At 37.4% G+C, this 20,792-nt stretch overlaps 1 protein-coding gene across 1 annotated transcript; it reads left to right on the plus strand.

Annotated features, from left to right (window-relative positions):
* Window positions 1-15,135: 15,135 nt before the first annotated feature.
* On the plus strand, window positions 15,136-16,146 carry LOC113007297 (olfactory receptor 13C2-like). The gene has a single exon (XM_026143714.1). The coding sequence runs from the start codon at window positions 15,136-15,138 to the stop codon at window positions 16,144-16,146; it is 1,011 nt and encodes a 336-aa protein (XP_025999499.1).
* The last annotated feature ends 4,646 nt before the right edge of the window (window positions 16,147-20,792 follow it).

The raw sequence follows: 20,792 nt of genomic DNA on the forward strand, positions 1-20,792 counted from the left end.
TTCAATATCTATTATACTTTTTCTTCAGTTCCAGTTTAAGTTTCATGATGTTTTTTCACCCGTTTCAGAGTTTATAATGGGTGTGTATGGGACGGAATGTTGGGGCTAGAGTGAGGCAGCTCAACTGCTAGAGTGAGAGGAGCAAAAAAATTAATCTTAAAATATTTTTTAAAACTGCTGCTGTGTCCGCAGCGTTTGCTCTACAGGTATGATTTTACCCTCAAAACGTAGCCATCGCTGTCCTCTTTCATCCAATGTGTTTACTATTGTACTAGGTGTTATGGTTCTTTCATAAATGTCACCAATGCACAGCCTCCTCCCTCCAACTCTTCCATAGACTCTAATGTTAAAATGGCTCAGAAGGTTCGTTTGAAAATCAGAAGAGCATGGTGTCTTTCCACTGTCACCACGTCCATATAATAAGCTCCACAGGCATGAAAACTGAGAATTAGGTAGACTAGACATTGCTGTCGCTCACGGTGAAAGAATTTTGTCAATACGACTTTTACTTTTCATTTGGGAGCGATTTGTTTCGGCCTGACTTTTCTGTTCATTTTAAGCAGCAAAAGTGAGGCGCATGTCTGTGTACGTGTGTATGGAGCCATTGGGTGCGGTCACTATAGCAACCAGGCTCACACCTGCCTGCTTAACGAGCTCTGCCTGCCACTGTACCAAGATTCATCTTAAGCACTTCTCTTTCAACTGCTGCTGTGTCCACAGTGTTACAGCCATCATTTTACCCTCAAATTGTCGCCATTATTGTTCTCTTTCCAACACCGTATCTTTCAAAGCTCAGGCATTTAAACTTTTTAAACTGTGTGGATCAAAGTGGAGGGATCACATTTGAGTCATTCAGTGATTCAAAGAATATGACCTTTTAATATTCATTCAGATGTTTTCTGACTCTAAATGTTCTTTTCTCATTTCTTAGGGTTTTCTAATTTACATTTAAAACATTTTCAGTTTTTTTCCAACTTCTTCTTCTGTGTAACCTTCAGCTTTTAGCAGTTCAGCACCTTTGTTTTCAGGTTAAATTCGGGTTTTTTTTTTGTTTTTTTTTATCTCATTCAATATTTTTAACTCAAAATTCAGCAATTAATTCATTTCAGTGCATACATTCAGATTCAAGCATTCACACTGCAGTTTCTTCAGAAAATGCACTTTCTAGTTATTATTATTATTATTATATTTTATTTTTCCGTACGTTTTTTCAAAGCCTACTCCTTCAAAACCGTTCAACTTAGAAAAACCATTCAAACACCGTTAGATTCCTATTCTTTTGGACAACACTGCTTCTATTTTTCATATTTTTAACATTTATATTTTTAATTTTATTCAACTTTATTCAACAAAAATTTATAATGTATTTCAATGGGGAGACCCTTCAAATCCTCATTCAACTTACTCATTTTTAAACTCTTACTACTTCCACATACATTGACATAGAGCCACCATTCAAACTTTAAAACGAAGACAAGACATTCAACTATTCAACTTGTATTTATCTTTTCAATATCTATTATACTTTTTCTTCAGTTCCAGTTTAAGTTTCATGATGTTTTTTCACCCGTTTCAGAGTTTATAATGGGTGTGTATGGGACGGAATGTTGGGGCTAGAGTGAGGCAGCTCAACTGCTAGAGTGAGAGGAGCAAAAAAATTAATCTTAAAATCTTTTTTAAAACTGCTGCTGTGTCCGCAGCGTTTGCTCTACAGGTATGATTTTACCCTCAAAACGTAGCCATGGCTGTCCTCTTTCATCCAATGTGTTTACTATTGTCCTAGGTGTTATGGTTCTTTCATAAATGTCACCAATGCACAGCCTCCTCCCTCCAACTCTTCCATAGACTCTAATGTTAAAATGGCTCAGAAGGTTCGTTTGAAAATCAGAAGAGCATGGTGTCTTTACACTGTCACCACGTCCATATAATAAGCTCCACAGGCATGAAAACTGAGAATTAGGTAGACTAGACATTGCTGTCGCTCACGGTGAAAGAATTTTGTCAATACGACTTTTACTTTTCATTTGGGAGCGATTTGTTTCGGCCTGACTTTTCTGTTCATTTTAAGCAGCAAAAGTGAGGCGCATGTCTGTGTACGTGTGTATGGAGCCATTGGGTGCGGTCACTATAGCAACCAGGCTCACACCTGCCTGCTTAACGAGCTCTGCCTGCCACTGTACCAAGATTCATCTTAAGCACTTCTCTTTCAACTGCTGCTGTGTCCACAGTGTTACAGCCATCATTTTACCCTCAAATTGTCGCCATTATTGTTCTCTTTCCAACACCGTATCTTTGAAAGCTCAGGCATTTAAACTTTTTAAACTGTGTGGATCCAAGTGGAGGGATCACATTTTAGTCATTCAGTGATTCAAAGAATATGACCTTTTAATATTCATTCAGATGTTTTCTGACTCTAAATGTTCTTTTCTCATTTCTTAGGGTTTTCTAATTTACATTTAAAACATTTTCAGTTTTTTTCCAACTTCTTCTTCTGTGTAACCTTCAGCTTTTAGCAGTTCAGCACCTTTGTTTTCAGGTTAAATTCGGGTTTTTTTTTTGTTTTGTTTTTTATCTCATTCAAAATTTTTAACTCAAAATTCAGCAATTAATTCATTTCAGTCCATACATTCAGATTCAAGCATTCACACTGCAGTTTCTTCAGAAAATGCACTTTCTAGTTATTATTATATTTTATTCTGTATTCCGTACGTTTTTTGTAAGCCTACTCCTTCAAAACCGTTCAACTTAGAAAAACCATTCAAACACCGTTAGATTCCTATTCTTTTGGACAACACTGCTTCTATTTTTCATATTTTTAACATTTATATTTTTAATTTTATTCAACTTTATTCAACAAAAATTTATAATGTATTTCAATGGGGAGACCCTTCAAATCCTCATTCAACTTACTCATTTTTAAACTCTTACTACTTCCACATACATTGACATAGAGCCACCATTCAAACTTTAAAACGAAGACAAGACATTCAACTATTCAACTTGTATTTATCTTTTCAATATCTATTATACTTTTTCTTCAGTTCCAGTTTAAGTTTCATGATGTTTTTTCACCCGTTTCAGAGTTTATAATGGGTGTGTATGGGACGGAATGTTGGGGCTAGAGTGAGGCAGCTCAACTGCTAGAGTGAGAGGAGCAAAAAAATTAATCTTAAAATCTTTTTTAAAACTGCTGCTGTGTCCGCAGCGTTTGCTCTACAGGTATGATTTTACCCTCAAAACGTAGCCATGGCTGTCCTCTTTCATCCAATGTGTTTACTATTGTCCTAGGTGTTATGGTTCTTTCGTAAATGTCACCAATGCACAGCCTCCTCCCTCCAACTCTTCCATAGACTCTAATGTTAAAATGGCTCAGAAGGTTCGTTTGAAAATCAGAAGAGCATGGTGTCTTTCCACTGTCACCACGTCCATATAATAAACTCCACAGACATGAAAACTGAGAATTAGGTAGACTAGAAGCTGCTGTCGCTCACGGTGAAAGAATTTTGTCAATACGACTTTTACTTTTCATTTGGGAACGATTTGTTTCGGCCTGACTTTTCTGTTCATTTTAAGCAGCAAAAGTGAGGCGCATGTCTGTGTACGTGTGTATGGAGCCATTGGGTGCGGTCACTATAGCAACCAGGCTCACACCTGCCTGCTTAACGAGCTCTGCCTGCCACTGTACCAAGATTCATCTTAAGCACTTCTCTTTCAACTGCTGCTGTGTCCACAGTGTTACAGCCATCATTTTACCCTCAAATTGTCGCCATTATTGTTCTCTTTCCAACACCGTATCTTTCAAAGCTCAGGCATTTAAACTTTTTAAACTGTGTGTATCAAAGTGGAGGGATCACATTTGAGTCATTCAGTGATTCAAAGAATATGACCTTTTAATATTCATTCAGATGTTTTCTGACTCTAAATGTTCTTTTCTCATTTCTTAGGGTTTTCTAATTTACATTTAAAACATTTTCAGTTTTTTTCCAACTCCTTCTTCTGTGTAACCTTCAGCTTTTAGCAGTTCAGCACCTTTGTTTTCAGGTTAAATTCGTTTTTTTTTTTTTGTTTTTTTTTAATCTCATTCAATATTTTTAACTCAAAATTCAGCAATTAATTCATTTCAGTGCATACATTCAGATTCAAGCATTCACACTGCAGTTTCTTCAGAAAATGCACTTTCTAGTTATTATATTTTATTCTGTATTCCGTACGTTTTTTGTAATCCTATAACTTCAAAACCGTTCAACTTAGAAAAACCATTCAAACACCGTTAGATTCCTATTCTTTTGGACAACACTGCTTCTATTTTTCATATTTTTAACATTTATATTTTTAATTTTATTCAACTTTATTCAACAAAAATTTATAATGTATTTCAATGGGGAGACCCTTCAAATCCTCATTCAACTTACTCATTTTTAAACTCTTACTACTTCAACATACGTTCACATAGAGCCACCATTCAAACTTTAAAACGAAGACAAGACATTCAACTATTCAACTTGTATTTATCTTTTCAATATCTATTATACTTTTTCTTCAGTTCCAGTTTAAGTTTCATGATGTTTTTTCAGCCGTTTCAGAGTTTATAATGGGTGTGTATGGGACGGAATGTTGGGGCTAGAGTGAGACAGCTCAACTGCTAGAGTGAGAGGAGCAAAAAAATTAATCTTAAAATCTTTTTTAAAACTGCTGCTGTGTCCACAGCGTTTGCTCTACAGGTATGATTTTACCCTCAAAACGTAGCCATGGCTGTCCTCTTTCATCCAATGTGTTTACTATTGTCCTAGGTGTTATGGTTCTTTCATAAATGTCACCAATGCACAGCCTCCTCCCTCCAACTCTTCCATAGACTCTAATGTTAAAATGGCTCAGAAGGTTCTTTTGAAAATCAGAAGAGCATGGTGTCTTTCCACTGTCACCACGTCCATATAATAAACTCCACAGGCATGAAAACTGAGAATTCAGTAGACTAGACATTGCTGTCGCTCACGGTGAAAGAATTTCGTCAATACGACTTGTACTTTTCATATGGGAACGATTTGTTTCGGCCTGACTTTTCTGTTCATTTTAAGCAGCAAAAGTGAGGTGCATGTCTGTGTCCGTGTGTATGGAGCCATTGGGTGCGGTCACTATAGCAACCAGGCTCACACCTGCCTGCTTAACGAGCTCTCTCTCTCACTCTGCCAAGATTCATCTGAAGCACTTCTCTTTCAACTGCTGCTGTCTCCACAGTGTTACAGCCATCATTTTACCCTCAAAACGTCGCCATCGTTGTTCTCTTTCCAACATCTTGTCTTTCAAAGCTCAGAGATGTAAACTTTTTAAACTGTGTGGATCCAAGTGGAGGGATCACATTTTAGTCATTCAGTGATTCAAAGAATATGACCTTTTAATATTCTTTCAGATGTTTTCTGACTCTAAATGTTCTTTTCTCATTTCTTAGGTTTTTCTAATTTACAATTAAAACATTTTCAGCTTTTTTCCAACTTCTTCTTCTGTGTAACCTTCAGCTTTTAGCAGTTCAGCACCTTTGTTTTCAGGTTAAATTCGTTTTTTTTTTTTGTTTTTTTTTAATCTCATTCAATATTTTTAACTCAAAATTCAGCAATTAATTCATTTCAGTGCATACATTCAGATTCAAGCATTCACACTGCAGTTTCTTCAGAAAATGCACTTTCTAGTTATATTTTATCTATTCCGTACGTTTTTTGTAAGCCTACTCCTTCAAAACCGTTCAACTTAGAAAAACCATTCAAACACCGTTAGATTCCTATTCTTTTGGACAACACTGCTTCTATTTTTCATATTTTTAACATTTATATTTTTAATTTTATTCAACTTTATTCAACAAAAATTTATAATGTATTTCAATGGGGAGACCCTTCAAATCCTCATTCAACTTACTCATTTTTAAACTCTTACTACTTCCACATACATTGACATAGAGCCACCATTCAAACTTTAAAACGAAGACAAGACATTCAACTATTCAACTTGTATTTATCTTTTCAATATCTATTATACTTTTTCTTCAGTTCCAGTTTAAGTTTCATGATGTTTTTTCACCCGTTTCAGAGTTTATAATGGGTGTGTATGGGACGGAATGTTGGGGCTAGAGTGAGGCAGCTCAACTGCTAGAGTGAGAAGAGCAAAAAAATTAATCTTAAAATCTTTTTTAAAACTGCTGCTGTGTCCACAGCGTTTGCTCTACAGGTATGATTTTACCCTCAAAACGTAGCCATGGCTGTCCTCTTTCATCCAATGTGTTTACTATTGTACTAGGTGTTATGGTTCTTTCGTAAATGTCACCAATGCACAGCCTCCTCCCTCCAACTCTTCCATAGACTCTAATGTTAAAATGGCTCAGAAGGTTCGTTTGAAAATCAGAAGAGCATGGTGTCTTTCCACTGTCACCACGTCCATATAATAAGCTCCACAGGCATGAAAACTGAGAATTAGGTAGACTAGACATTGCTGTCGCTCACGGTGAAAGAATTTTGTCAATACGACTTTTACTTTTCATTTGGGAGCGATTTGTTTGGGCCTGACTTTTCTGTTCATTTTAAGCAGCAAAAGTGAGGCGCATGTCTGTGTACGTGTGTATGGAGCCATTGGGTGCGGTCACTATAGCAACCAGGCTCACACCTGCCTGCTTAACGAGCTCTGCCTGCCACTGTACCAAGATTCATCTTAAGCACTTCTCTTTCAACTGCTGCTGTGTCCACAGTGTTACAGCCATCATTTTACCCTCAAATTGTCGCCATTATTGTTCTCTTTCCAACACCGTATCTTTCAAAGCTCAGGCATTTAAACTTTTTAAACTGTGTGGATCAAAGTGGAGGGATCACATTTTAGTCATTCAGTGATTCAAAGAATATGACCTTTTAAAATTCATTCAGATGTTTTCTCACTCTAAATGTTCTTTTCTCATTTCTTAGGGTTTTCTAATTTACATTTAAAACATTTTCAGTTTTTTTCCAACTTCTTCTTCTGTGTAACCTTCAGCTTTTAGCAGTTCAGCACCTTTGTTTTCAGGTTAAATTCGTTTTTTTTGTTTTTTTTTTAATCTCATTCAACATTTTTAACTCAAAATTCAGCAATTAATTCATTTCAGTGCATACATTCAGATTCAAGCATTCACACTGCAGTTTCTTCAGAAAATGCACTTTCTAGTTATATTTTATTTTTCCGTACGTTTTTTGAAAGCCTACTCCTTCAAAACCGTTCAACTTAGAAAAACCATTCAAACACCGTTAGATTCCTATTCTTTTGGACAACATTGCTTCTATTTTTCTCATTTTTAACATTTATATTTTTAATTTTATTCAACTTTTTTCAACAAAAATTTCCCATGTATTTCAATGGGGAGACCCTTCAAATTCTCATTCAACTTACTCATTTTTAAACTCTTACTACTTCCACATACATTGACATAGAGCCACCATTCAAACTTTAAAACGAAGACAAGACATTCAACTATTCAACTTGTATTTATCTTTTCAATATCTATTATACTTTTTCTTCAGTTCCAGTTTAAGTTTCATGATGTTTTTTCACCCGTTTCAGAGTTTATAATGGGTGTGTATGGGACGGAATGTTGGGGCTAGAGTGAGGCAGCTCAACTGCTAGAGTGAGAGGAGCAAAAAAATTAATCTTAAAATCTTTTTTAAAACTGCTGCTGTGTCCGCAGCGTTTGCTCTACAGGTATGATTTTACCCTCAAAACGTAGCCATCGCTGTCCTCTTTCATCCAATGTGTTTACTATTGTCCTAGGTGTTATGGTTCTTTCGTAAATGTCACCAATGCACAGCCTCCTCCCTCCAACTCTTCCATAGACTCTAATGTTAAAATGGCTCAGAAGGTTCGTTTGAAAATCAGAAGAGCATGGTGTCTTTCCACTGTCACCACGTCCATATAATAAGCTCCACAGGCATGAAAACTGAGAATTAGGTAGACTAGACATTGCTGTCGCTCACGGTGAAAGAATTTTGTCAATACGACCTATACTTTTCATTTGGGAACGATTTGTTTCGGCCTGACTTTTCTGTTCATTTTAAGCAGCAAAAGTGAGGTGCATGTCTGTGTGCGTGTGTATGGAGCCATTGGGTGCGGTCACTATAGCAACCAGGCTCACACCTGCCTGCTTAACGAGCTCTGCCTGCCACTGTGCCAAGATTCATCTTAAACACTTCTCTTTCAACTGCTGCTGTGTCCACAGTGTTACAGCCATCATTTTACCCTCAAATTGTCGCCATTATTATTCTCTTTCCAACACCGTATCTTTCAAAGCTCAGGCATTTAAACTTTTTAAACTGTGTGGATCAAAGTGGAGGGATCACATTTGACTCATTCAGTGATTCAAAGAATATGAACTTTTAATATTCATTCAGATGTTTTCTGACTCTAAATGTTCTTTTCTCATTTCTTAGGGTTTTCTAATTTACATTTAAAACATTTTCAGTTTTTTTCCAACTCCTTCTTCTGTGTAACCTTCAGCTTTTAGCAGTTCAGCACCTTTGTTTTCAGGTTAAATTCGGGGTTTTTTTTGGTTTTTTTTAATCTCATTCAAAATTTTTAACTTAAATTCAGTAATTATTTCATTTCAATGCATACATTCAGATTCAAGCATTCACACTGCAGTTTCTTCAGAAAATGCACTTTCTAGTTATTAGTGTGAATGCTTGAAAAGCATTCACAGTATTGTTATTCGAATCTTTATTATTATTATTATATATTCCGTACGTTTTTTGGCATCTAACTCCTTCAAAACCGTTCAACTTAGAAAAACCATTCAAACACCATTAGATTCCTATTCTTTTGGACAACACTGCTTCTATTTTTCATATTTTTAACATTTATATTTTTAATTTTATTCAACTTTATTCAACAAAAATTTATAATGTATTTCAATGGGGAGACCCTTCAAATCCTCATTCAACTTACTCATTTTTAAACTCTTACTACTTCCACATACATTGACATAGAGCCACCATTCAAACTTTAAAACGAAGACAAGACATTCAACTATTCAACTTGTATTTATCTTTTCAATATCTATTATACTTTTTCTTCAGTTCCAGTTTAAGTTTCATGATGTTTTTTCACCCGTTTCAGAGTTTATAATGGGTGTGTATGGGACGGAATGTTGGGGCTAGAGTGAGGCAGCTCAACTGCTAGAGTGAGAGGAGCAAAAAAATTAATCTTAAAATCTTTTTTAAAACTGCTGCTGTGTCCGCAGCGTTTGCTCTACAGGTATGATTTTACCCTCAAAACGTAGCCATCGCTGTCCTCTTTCATCCAATGTGTTTACTATTGTCCTAGGTGTTATGGTTCTTTCGTAAATGTCACCAATGCACAGCCTCCTCCCTCCAACTCTTCCATAGACTCTAATGTTAAAATGGCTCAGAAGGTTCGTTTGAAAATCAGAAGAGCATGGTGTCTTTCCACTGTCACCACGTCCATATAATAAGCTCCACAGGCATGAAAACTGAGAATTAGGTAGACTAGACATTGCTGTCGCTCACGGTGAAAGAATTTCGTCAATACGACTTTTACTTTTCATTTGGGAACGATTTGTTTCGGCCTGACTTTTCTGTTCATTTTAAGCAGCAAAAGTGAGGCGCATGTCTGTGTACGTGTGTATGGAGCCATTGGGTGCGGTCACTATAGCAACCAGGCTCACACCTGCCTGCTTAACGAGCTCTGCCTGCCACTGTACCAAGATTCATCTTAAGCACTTCTCTTTCAACTGCTGCTGTGTCCACAGTGTTACAGCCATCATTTTACCCTCAAATTGTCGCCATTATTGTTCTCTTTCCAACACCGTATCTTTCAAAGCTCAGGCATTTAAACTTTTTAAACTGTGTGGATCAAAGTGGAGGGATCACATTTGAGTCATTCAGTGATTCAAAGAATATGACCTTTTAATATTCATTCAGATGTTTTCTGACTCTAAATGTTCTTTTCTCATTTCTTAGGGTTTTCTAATTTACATTTAAAACATTTTCAGTCTTTTTCCAACTCCTTCTTCTGTGTAACCTTCAGCTTTTAGCAGTTCAGCACCTTTGTTTTCAGGTTAAATTCGTTTTTTTTTTTTGTTTTTTTTTAATCTCATTCAATATTTTTAACTCAAAATTCAGCAATTAATTCATTTCAGTGCATACATTCAGATTCAAGCATTCACACTGCAGTTTCTTCAGAAAATGCACTTTCTAGTTATTATATTTTATTCTGTATTCCGTACGTTTTTTGTAATCCTATAACTTCAAAACCGTTCAACTTAGAAAAACCATTCAAACACCGTTAGATTCCTATTCTTTTGGACAACACTGCTTCTATTTTTCATATTTTTAACATTTATATTTTTAATTTTATTCAACTTTATTCAACAAAAATTTAGAATGTATTTCAATGGGGAGACCCTTCAAATCCTCATTCAACTTACTCATTTTTAAACTCTTACTACTTCCACATACATTGACATAGAGCCACCATTCAAACTTTAAAACGAAGACAAGACATTCAACTATTCAACTTGTATTTATCTTTTCAATATCTATTATACTTTTTCTTCAGTTCCAGTTTAAGTTTCATGATGTTTTTTCACCCGTTTCAGAGTTTATAATGGGTGTGTATGGGACGGAATGTTGGGGCTAGAGTGAGGCAGCTCAACTGCTAGAGTGAGAGGAGCAAAAAAATTAATCTTAAAATCTTTTTTAAAACTGCTGCTGTGTCCGCAGCGTTTGCTCTACAGGTATGATTTTACCCTCAAAACGTAGCCATGGCTGTCCTCTTTCATCCAATGTGTTTACTATTGTCCTAGGTGTTATGGTTCTTTCGTAAATGTCACCAATGCACAGCCTCCTCCCTCCAACTCTTCCATAGACTCTAATGTTAAAACGGCTCAGAAGGTTGGTTTGAAAATCAGAAGAGCATGGTGTTTTTACACTGTCACCACATCCATATAATAAACTCCACAGGCATGAAAACTGAGAATTAGGTAGACTAGACATTGCTGCCGCTCACGGTGAAAGAATTTCGTCAATACGACCTATACTTTTCATTTGGGAACGATTTGTTTCGGCCTGACTTTTCTGTTCATTTTAAGCAGCAAAAGTGAGGTGCATGTCTGTGTCCGTGTGTATGGAGCCATTGGGTGCGGTCACTATAGCAACCAGGCTCACACCTGCCTGCTTAACGAGCTCTCTCTCTCACTCTGCCAAAATTCATCTTAAACACTTCTCTTTCAACTGCTGCTGTGTCCACAGTGTTAAAGCCATCATTTTACCCTCAAAACGTCGCCATCGTTGTTCTTTTTCCAACATCTTGTCTTTCAAAGCTCAGAGATGTAAACTTTTTAAACTGTGTGGGTCCAAGTGGAGGGATCACATTTTAGTCATTCAGTGATTCAAAGAATATGACCTTTTAATATTCTTTCAGATGTTTTCTGACTCTAAATGTTCTTTTCTCATTTCTTAGGTTTTTCTAATTTACAATTAAAACATTTTCAGCTTTTTTCCAACTTCTTCTTCTGTGTAACCTTCAGCTTTTAGCAGTTCAGCACCTTTGTTTTCAGGTTAAATTTGGTTGTTTTTTTTTTTAATTTCATTCAATATTTTTAACTCAAAATTCAGCAATTAATTCATTTCAGTGCATACATTCAGATTCAAGCATTCACACTGCAGTTTCTTCAGAAAATGCACTTTCTAGTTATTATATTTTATTCTGTATTCCGTACGTTTTTTGTAATCCTATAACTTCAAAACCGTTCAACTTAGAAAAACCATTCAAACACCGTTAGATTCCTATTCTTTTGGACAACACTGCTTCTATTTTTCATATTTTTAACATTTATATTTTTAATTTTATTCAACTTTATTCAACAAAAATTTATAATGTATTTCAATGGGGAGACCCTTCAAATCCTCATTCAACTTACTCATTTTTAAACTCTTACTACTTCCACATACATTGACATAGAGCCACCATTCAAACTTTAAAACGAAGACAAGACATTCAACTATTCAACTTGTATTTATCTTTTCAATATCTATTATACTTTTTCTTCAGTTCCAGTTTAAGTTTCATGATGTTTTTTCACCCGTTTCAGAGTTTATAATGGGTGTGTATGGGACGGAATGTTGGGGCTAGAGTGAGGCAGCTCAACTGCTAGAGTGAGAGGAGCAAAAAAATTAATCTTAAAATCTTTTTTAAAACTGCTGCTGTGTCCGCAGCGTTTGCTCTACAGGTATGATTTTACCCTCAAAACGTAGCCATCGCTGTCCTCTTTCATCCAATGTGTTTACTATTGTCCTAGGTGTTACGGTTCTTTCATAAATGTCACCAATGCACAGCCTCCTCCCTCCAACTCTTCCATAGACTCTAATGTTAAAATGGCTCAGAAGGTTCGTTTGAAAATCAGAAGAGCATGGTGTCTTTCCACTGTCACCACGTCCATATAATAAACTCCACAGGCATGAAAACTGAGAATTTGGTAGACTAGACATGGCTGTCGCTCACGGTGAAAGAATTTTGTCAGTACGACTTTTACTTTTCATTTGGGAACGATTTGTTTCGGCCTGACTTTTCTGTTCATTTTAAGCAGCAAAAGTGAGGTGCATGTCTGTGTGCGTGTGTATGGAGCCATTGGGTGCAGTCACTATAGCAACCAGGCTCACACCTGCCTGCTTAACGAGCTCTGCCTGCCACTGTACCAAGATTCATCTTAAACACTTCTCTTTCAACTGCTGCTGTGTCCACAGTGTTACAGCCATCATTTTACCCTCAAATTGTCGCCATTATTGTTCTCTTTCCAACACCGTATCTTTCAAAGCTCAGGCATTTAAACTTTTTAAACTGTGTGGATCAAAGTGGAGGGATCACATTTTAGTCATTCAGTGATTCAAAGAATATGACCTTTTAATATTCTTTCAGATGTTTTCTGACTCTAAATGTTCTTTTCTCATTTCTTAGGTTTTTCTAATTTACAATTAAAACATTTTCAGCTTTTTTCCAACTTCTTCTTCTGTGTAACCTTCAGCTTTTAGCAGTTCAGCACTTTTGTTTTCAGGTTAAATTCAGGTTTTTTTTTTTAATCTCATTTAAAATTTTTAACTTAAATTCAGTAATTATTTCATTTCAATGCATACATTCAGATTCAAGCATTCACACTGCAGTTTCTTCAGAAAATGCACTTTCTAGTTAATAAAGAAGTAACCGTGAGCTAAACATGGTCTCCGTGGTTCCTTAGTCTTATGATATCACACAAACCATCAAGGAACACAGGAAGACACACACGACAAATACACGCAAGGTAACGAGGGAATGACACACCAGAGGGGAACACAGCTGAACCTAGTTAGACACAACGAGACACAAACCTTCAAAGTAAAACAGGAAACTCACAGACTATTTTACAACACAAACTCAGGGACACAAACAAAGTATTATGAAACGGCTGTTTGCAGGCAGGAAAAGGACCCAAAGTGCAGACTCGGGAGACAGACGTGAACTCAAAGTGCAGACCAAACACAACCTAGAGATCAAAATCAGAATCAGAATCAGAATACTTTATTCATCCCGAGGGAAATTAGGGTTACAGCAGGCAGCACGCTAATGGCGCATGCGCACTTACAAAGGAACCTTCTGACCAACTTTACACAAACATCACATTGGGCAGACATGTCAGAAAGGTAGGCTGATAGGAAAAAACAACGAAAATACACTACATGAGGTAAGAGGAGGAGAAAAAAAAACTCCACTCAGACTGAGCTCCTAGTGGGAGAACAGTTTGATAACAGAAAAAACACCTCAGCACAAAAGCACATGACTATCAATACACCATAGAAACACAAGACAAGCAACAGGGGCGGGTAAAGGCGACCCCGGACCATAACACTGTGCCTGCTCTTAATTACATGAAGAACAAAAACAAAAGTCAGGGGTCAAGAATTGTATTGTTAATAACTGAAAGATAAATAAAACACTGAAGGGAAGTGTAACCACAAGTGCTTCCGAAATAGAAAAACAAAAGGGCCAGAAATATGAAATAGAGCAGGTAGTGTGAGGCCAAAATAAAATATTATAAAAACAGCCTAATAAAGCACAACTATTAAAAATAACATAAAGACAAAGAAAAAAGTATGAATATAAACATAATTATAAATATCGCTTTGTATTATATCTTACTATGTACAGTATATGAAAGAATAGTAATACAATTGCAAGAAAAAAATGTGAATTTACAAAGCACACAGAACAGAAACATAGCATAATGTTCATAAATTCAGGAGGTCATGGAATTTATCCAGAGAATTGCTGATTTATTCCAAATATGTCCACCATATAAATCCACATATTGTGTGCAATCTAACCTGTTAGATATAGAAAGACGTATTTATTAAAATAATATTACTAAAAGTATTGCGACTCCGTTATGAAGAAAAGAATTCTGTAATACTTTGCAGGGTTTCAGCAAACACATAGTTTAATTGAAAGGAACTCTTACTTTTTCAGAATACTAAGACATTTGGACAATTTTATGCTATCCAAATTTGCCATTTCTGCAAGGCCTTCTTGTCCAACATTAGTGTCTGACCTCAACAATAGGCTTCTGCATGAAGGGCAAATAATTCCCATAAACACTTGTGGAAAACGTACAAGAGTTGAAGCTCTAATAGATCCAAATGCTAGGCCAACTAAGAAAGTAAAATGTTAAGAGAACATTTGTACTAACAAGGCCTTCAGGTTATGGCCTCTAGGGTTGCATGGAAATGGTCACATGAGCTAGTAGCTCAGTTGATGTAATGAGATCCACAGAGAAAAAAAAGAAATCATAAGGTCGTTCCACTTACTGTAATAATTCACTTTCTCAGTCCTGAAACAACAGTGGTTCTCATAGTCTGGTATCTTACATTTGTATGAAATGCTGATTTCATCTCATTTGTTCTCCGTGTTGTACAGTCTGACTGTTGCATTTTTAATTCTATCACTGAATGATTGAAGTTAGTCAAATGTAAAATATAACAATCTCAATTGTTGAAGTCGTAAAAGGTTTTCACTGGCTCTGTTTTTGGGTGGGGAGGTGATATTTTGACTTTTTTATTTAGTTTGCTTTATTTGACATTTAGTTTCATGGAGCAAATGCATGATGAATTTAATGTGACATATATAACTTTTGGTGGGCACGTTGAATTGGAAAAATACAAATTTCTGTATTTTGCTATTATGTTTACTGCTTATATTCTAATACTCTGCAGTAATTCAACCATAGTTTGCCTCATCTGGATTAAGAAAAGCCTCCATGAGCCTATGTATGTTTTCATTGCAGCTTTGTTGCTCAACTCTGTTGTGTTCAGTACAAATATCTACCCCAAACTATTAATGGACTTTTTATCTGAGAGGCAGATTACAACTCACTCACTATGCAGGTTTCAGGGAATTATTTATTACTCTTTAACTGGTTCAGAGTTCTTTCTCTTGGCATCCATGGCATATGACAGGTATGTGTCCATATCTAAACCTTTGCAATATCATACTATTATGAGAAAAACAACTGTCACAGTTTTGTTAGTTTTAGCTTGGCTTCTGCCTGCTTGTCAGCTTGTGCCATCTGCTGTATTCAGCAACAACTCACAAATCTGCAGTTTCACTTTGAATGGAATTTTTTGTAACAATGCAATTTCCAAGCTTTATTGTGCAACCCCCAAAACATACTACTTAATGTATGGTGTGTTTATTCTGTTTAACACTGTATTTCTTCCTTTGCTTTTCATAATGTTTACATACACAAAAATATTTATAATATGCTATCGAAGCTGCAGAGAGGTCAGGAAAAAAGCTGCACAGACCTGTTTACCTCACCTGCTCGTTTTGATCAGCTTCACATGTTTATGTTCGTATGATATAATTATAGCTCGACTGGAAATTGATTTATCTCAAAATACACGTTTCATAATGACTTTACAAGTGGTTTTGTATCATCCTCTCTTTAATCCAATTGTATATGGACTGAAAATGAAAGAAATCTCTCAACACCTCAGAAGGTTGTTTTGTCATCGCGTCTTATGTGTCAAAACGGATGTTGGAAGTGCGGTCATTTCCTTTGTGATTCAAGTTCAAAGGCCTGACTTCTCTACAGTCTAGACATTTCCTTGTACAGCAGATAATTTACATGTTAAAAATTATAATTAGCTAATTTTCAAGTTATCGTAGCCATACTAAAAATGTGTATTATAATCTTATTTGACTTTGGTTACTGACTAATGCAAATTTTATAGATTAGTTATTGTATTGTATTGTAATAGTAATATTACTATTTTATTATTACCATAATTAAAAATCATCTAAATCTTAAACAGTATATAAGTAGTTTCTTATATCTATATTACATTCAGATAAAGTTCTCTTATTGTGTGTTTTTAAGTGTATACCATGTACTGTTCAAACAAGATGTTTTATATAACCCTTTTTCCTGTATATGGACATCATATTTCCTTACTCATACTAAGCTGTAATAACCTATGCATTGTGATATTATTCTGTTATCATATGTTACCTTATATATGTAATCAAAGTAGTTGAAGTATGATACTGCTGTAGATCATATTATACCCTTTAATATAGAGTGTGTGATCTGTATGTAGTTTAGTTCTCATTATACTTTTGAGTTAAAAGAACATATTCACTTATTAGTTTATTAGATAAGTGTGCATCACTCTGTATCCTTGATCTGCTGTGAATGTATTACATGCTTAATTGTTGAATCATGAAGAGAAGGTTGTAAGCAGGAGACTCTGTGTCTAAGACAGGGGAGATAGACAGACCACATTCCACACCCCCACCTTACAGAAAGCAGAGAAACAACTGCCGAGGTCATAACTTAGGCGCTGTAACAGAGAAAGAATGTGATGTTTTGGCTTTTACGACTAGATGGGGGCCGCTAGGAGGTATAAAAGGCTGTGTAACCCGTCACCATTTTGAGACTTGCTGTGACCCTCTGCAGGCAGGTCTCCCCATCATGATGGTCCTTATGCTCTTAAGTGTTGAATTGTATGGAAATAAATGATTGTTGATTGAGCATAAATACACCGAGTATTGTCCTTCCTTCAGCCCAAAGTTTCAAAGAATTGGGAGATTTCAACAGCATGTAATATATGTGTGATGGATGCATCCCTCAGTAAGACTCCAGTCTTGTATACCCCAGATTTTGAGAAACCTTTTATTCTTCAAACTGATGCTTCTGACAGGGGTCTGGGGGCTGTTCTTCTACAGGGACCGCCCAATGAGTGACACCCAGTGGCTTTCATTAGCCGTAAAATGTTCCCAAGAGAGATGAGATACTCAACGGTGGAAAAAGAGGCTTTAGCAATCAAGTGGGCACTTGATTCCCTCAAGTATTACCTCCTAGGCTGGGAATTTACACTGGAAACTGACCACAAGGCGCTCCAGTGGTTGGAGAAAATGAAGGATACGAATGGACGAATCACCAGATGGTACCTTGCGATGCAGCCATTCCGTTTTACCATTCAGCATATCGCAGGCAAGAACAACTGCACAGCGGACTATCTCTCTCGCTGTTCCAGCTCACTGCTAAAGGGGGGGAGTGTGTGATGGATGCATGCAACCACACAACTGAGATACTTAGGTAATATTCATTTGGTCTTTTGTCTTATGTTTACGTTATGCTCTAAAGTTTCTGTGATCATAAGTTAACTAATTTGATATTTTGAGTTTACCTGTAATGCATGACAGCACTAAGCTATAGCCCAAATGGTGGCATAGACTTTGCTTTGCATTGTTTGTTATTTTATATAGGTATGTTATATTGATTATATTTCTGCTCTTTCTGAGTTACCTGACCTCCGCTCCAGTCCTTCCTAGTTTGGCTGAAAGAGGAGGCTGAGGGTGGAGCTGGTTTAACCCTTTAAGACCTACCATAGAACCAAGTCCGCCAGAGCTTATATTATATTTTTACATGCTGTGGAGCCATTTTTGGGAGCATTTCAAGTTGCTGTACATCAATACAACCATTATAGCCCAGATTTTAATAATATGTATTCATTAAGTGTATAGTAATTACATAAATTGCAAAAAAGTGCAATAAACTACAAAAAAATTGAAAATCGTTTTTGCTTTTTTAACATATATTTGTAGTTAGAGAAATTTAAGAGGTTTATCCCTCAAAACTGTAAATACAAAAAAGTTGCTCAAAATAGTTTCCCACCACAGGAAATTTATTTTGAGTGTCTTCATAGTTTTATTTTTGAAATACACCAATTTTTATATACTGCAGGAAAAACGAAAATAAATATTATACTGCAAATTTGCAAAAAAGCAGCATATGCATCAAAATAAACTATTTCCAGCAGTGCAATATGAGTCCTAAGCATCCCAGAAACGACACAGAAAGTCATAAAGTCAAAGATAACTTTTAAAAAGACCAGTATAGGCCCTGAGGCCCTGATGGTAAAAAAGAGTACATTTCCGCGAAAATGACGTCACTTCCGGTTTCGGGCAGGTAATGGCGGAAATGCAAAAGTTCGCGCTGACATTTATTCCAACGTAGGAAGTGTTATGAACAGCTGATCGGATCGGCAAAGCGTGTTTCTGGAATATTATGTTTTTGTTCCTGCAAGCGCTTTTTATGCAGTTTTTGCAAAGCTTTATGTGGAAGGAAACCGTGACCTAGGACAAGCTGATGGCATTAGATGTAAGTACAACTCCTCCGGTTTCATATGCAAAAAAAATTTTTGCGCTAGCTTACGTGGTTGCAGTGCTACCGGGATTTAAAAATAGTTACGCAAAACAGAGCGTGCCCGCTCCGATCGGCTCTAAAGGGTTAAATGCAGAAGCCAATAAAGTGGACTGGACCATCTATTGTGATCATGCAGGGGGAATGGGGTTCTTCTTGAATGATGGTTATCTGTTATCTCTTTAGTTTTCACCTTTGGTGTATATAATGGTTTATTCATTTGCTATATAACTGGAGCTGTTTCTCATTTGGGCAGGTCAGTTTGTTGAGTTATGTTTTTGTTAAGTGATTTTTGAGTAGCGGTCTGTTAAGTTAACCTCTTTTATGGGCCCACTTGGTTCTTAAAAATTTTATTTTTTGTTATTTTGAATTTTTGTAATCATCTTGTCCTTTTTGGGGGTATAATAAACCCATTTTTGAAGATTACATTTGTGTCTGTGTGTTCCTGGCTGCTTGGATCATGACAATATGTAATAGAAAAAAAAAAACCACCCAGCACACCCCTGCGGGCGGTTTATCCTTTAAGCTCGGGTCCTCTACCAGAGGCCTGGGAGCTTGAGGGTCCTGCGCAGTATCTTAGCTGTTCCCAGGACTGCGCTCTTCTGGACAGAGATCTCCGATGTTATTCCCGGGATCTGCTGGAGCCACTCGCCTAGCTTGGGAGTCACCGCACCTAGTGCTCCAATTACCACTGGGACCACCGTTACCTTCACCCTCCACATCCTCTCGAGCTCTTCTCTGAGCCCTTGGTATTTCTCCAGCTTCTCGTGTTCCTTCTTCCTGATATTGCTGTCATTCGGAACCGCTACATCGATCACTACGGCCGTCTTCTTCTGTTTGTCTACCACCACTATGTCCGGTTGGTTAGCCACCACCATTTTGTCCGTCTGTATCTGGAAGTCCCACAGGATCTTAGCTCGGTCATTCTCCACCACCCTTGGGGGCATCTCCCATTTTGACCTCGGGACTTCCAGGTTATACTCGGCACAGATGTTCCTGTACACTATGCCGGCCACTTGGTTATGGCGTTCCATGTATGCCTTGCCTGCTAGCATCTTGCACCCTGCTGTTATGTGCTGGATTATCTCTGGGGCATCTTTACACAGCCTGCACCTGGGGTCTTGCCTGGTGTGATAGACCCCAGCCTCTATGGATCTTGTACTCAGAACTTGTTCTTGTGCTGCCATGATTAGTGCCTCTGTGCTGTCTTTCAGTCCAGCTTTGTCCAGCCACTGGTAGGTTTTCTGGATATCAGCCACCTCCTCTATCTGCCGGTGGTACATACCGTGCAGGGGCCTGTCCTTCCATGATGGTTCCTCGTCTCCCTCCTCTTTCTTGGGTTTCTGCTGCCTGAGGTATTAACTGAGCACTCGGTCAGTTGGGGCCATCTTCCCAATGTATTCTTGGATGTTCGTTGTCTCATCCTGGACTGTGGTGCTGACACTCACCAGTCCCCGGCCCCCTTCCTTCCGCTTAGCATACACCCTCAGGGTACTGGACTTGGGGTGAAATCCTCCATGCATGGTAAGGAGCTTTCTTGTCTTTATGTCAGTGGCTTCTATCTCCTCCTTTGGCCAGCCTATTACCCCAGCAGGGTACCTGATCACGGGCAGGGCGTACGTGTTGATGGCCCGGATCTTGTTCTTACCATTCAGCTGACTCCTCAGGACTTGCCTGACCCTCTGCAGTACTTGGTGGTTGCAGCTTTTCTAGCGGCCTCTTCATGGTTCCCATTCGCCTGCGGGATCCCCAGGTACTTGTAACTGTCCTCTATGTCTGCAATGTTGCCTTCTGGTAGTTCAATCCCCTCAGTTCTGACTACCTTCCCTCTCTTTGTTACCATCTGACTACACTTCTCCAGTCCGAACGACATTCCAATGTCATTGCTGTATAGCCTGGTAGTGTGGATCAGTGAATCGATGTCTCGTTCACTCTTGGCATACAGCTTGATGTCATCCATGTACAGGAGGTGGCTGACAACTGCTCCGTTCCGTAGTCGGTATCCGTAGTGTTGAAATCTCCCAATTCTTTTGATCTT

The sequence above is a fragment of the Astatotilapia calliptera genome, chromosome 16, assembly GCF_964374335.1.
Source record: "Astatotilapia calliptera chromosome 16, fAstCal68.1, whole genome shotgun sequence".
In the NCBI taxonomy this organism is placed as follows: Eukaryota; Metazoa; Chordata; class Actinopteri; order Cichliformes; family Cichlidae; genus Astatotilapia; species Astatotilapia calliptera.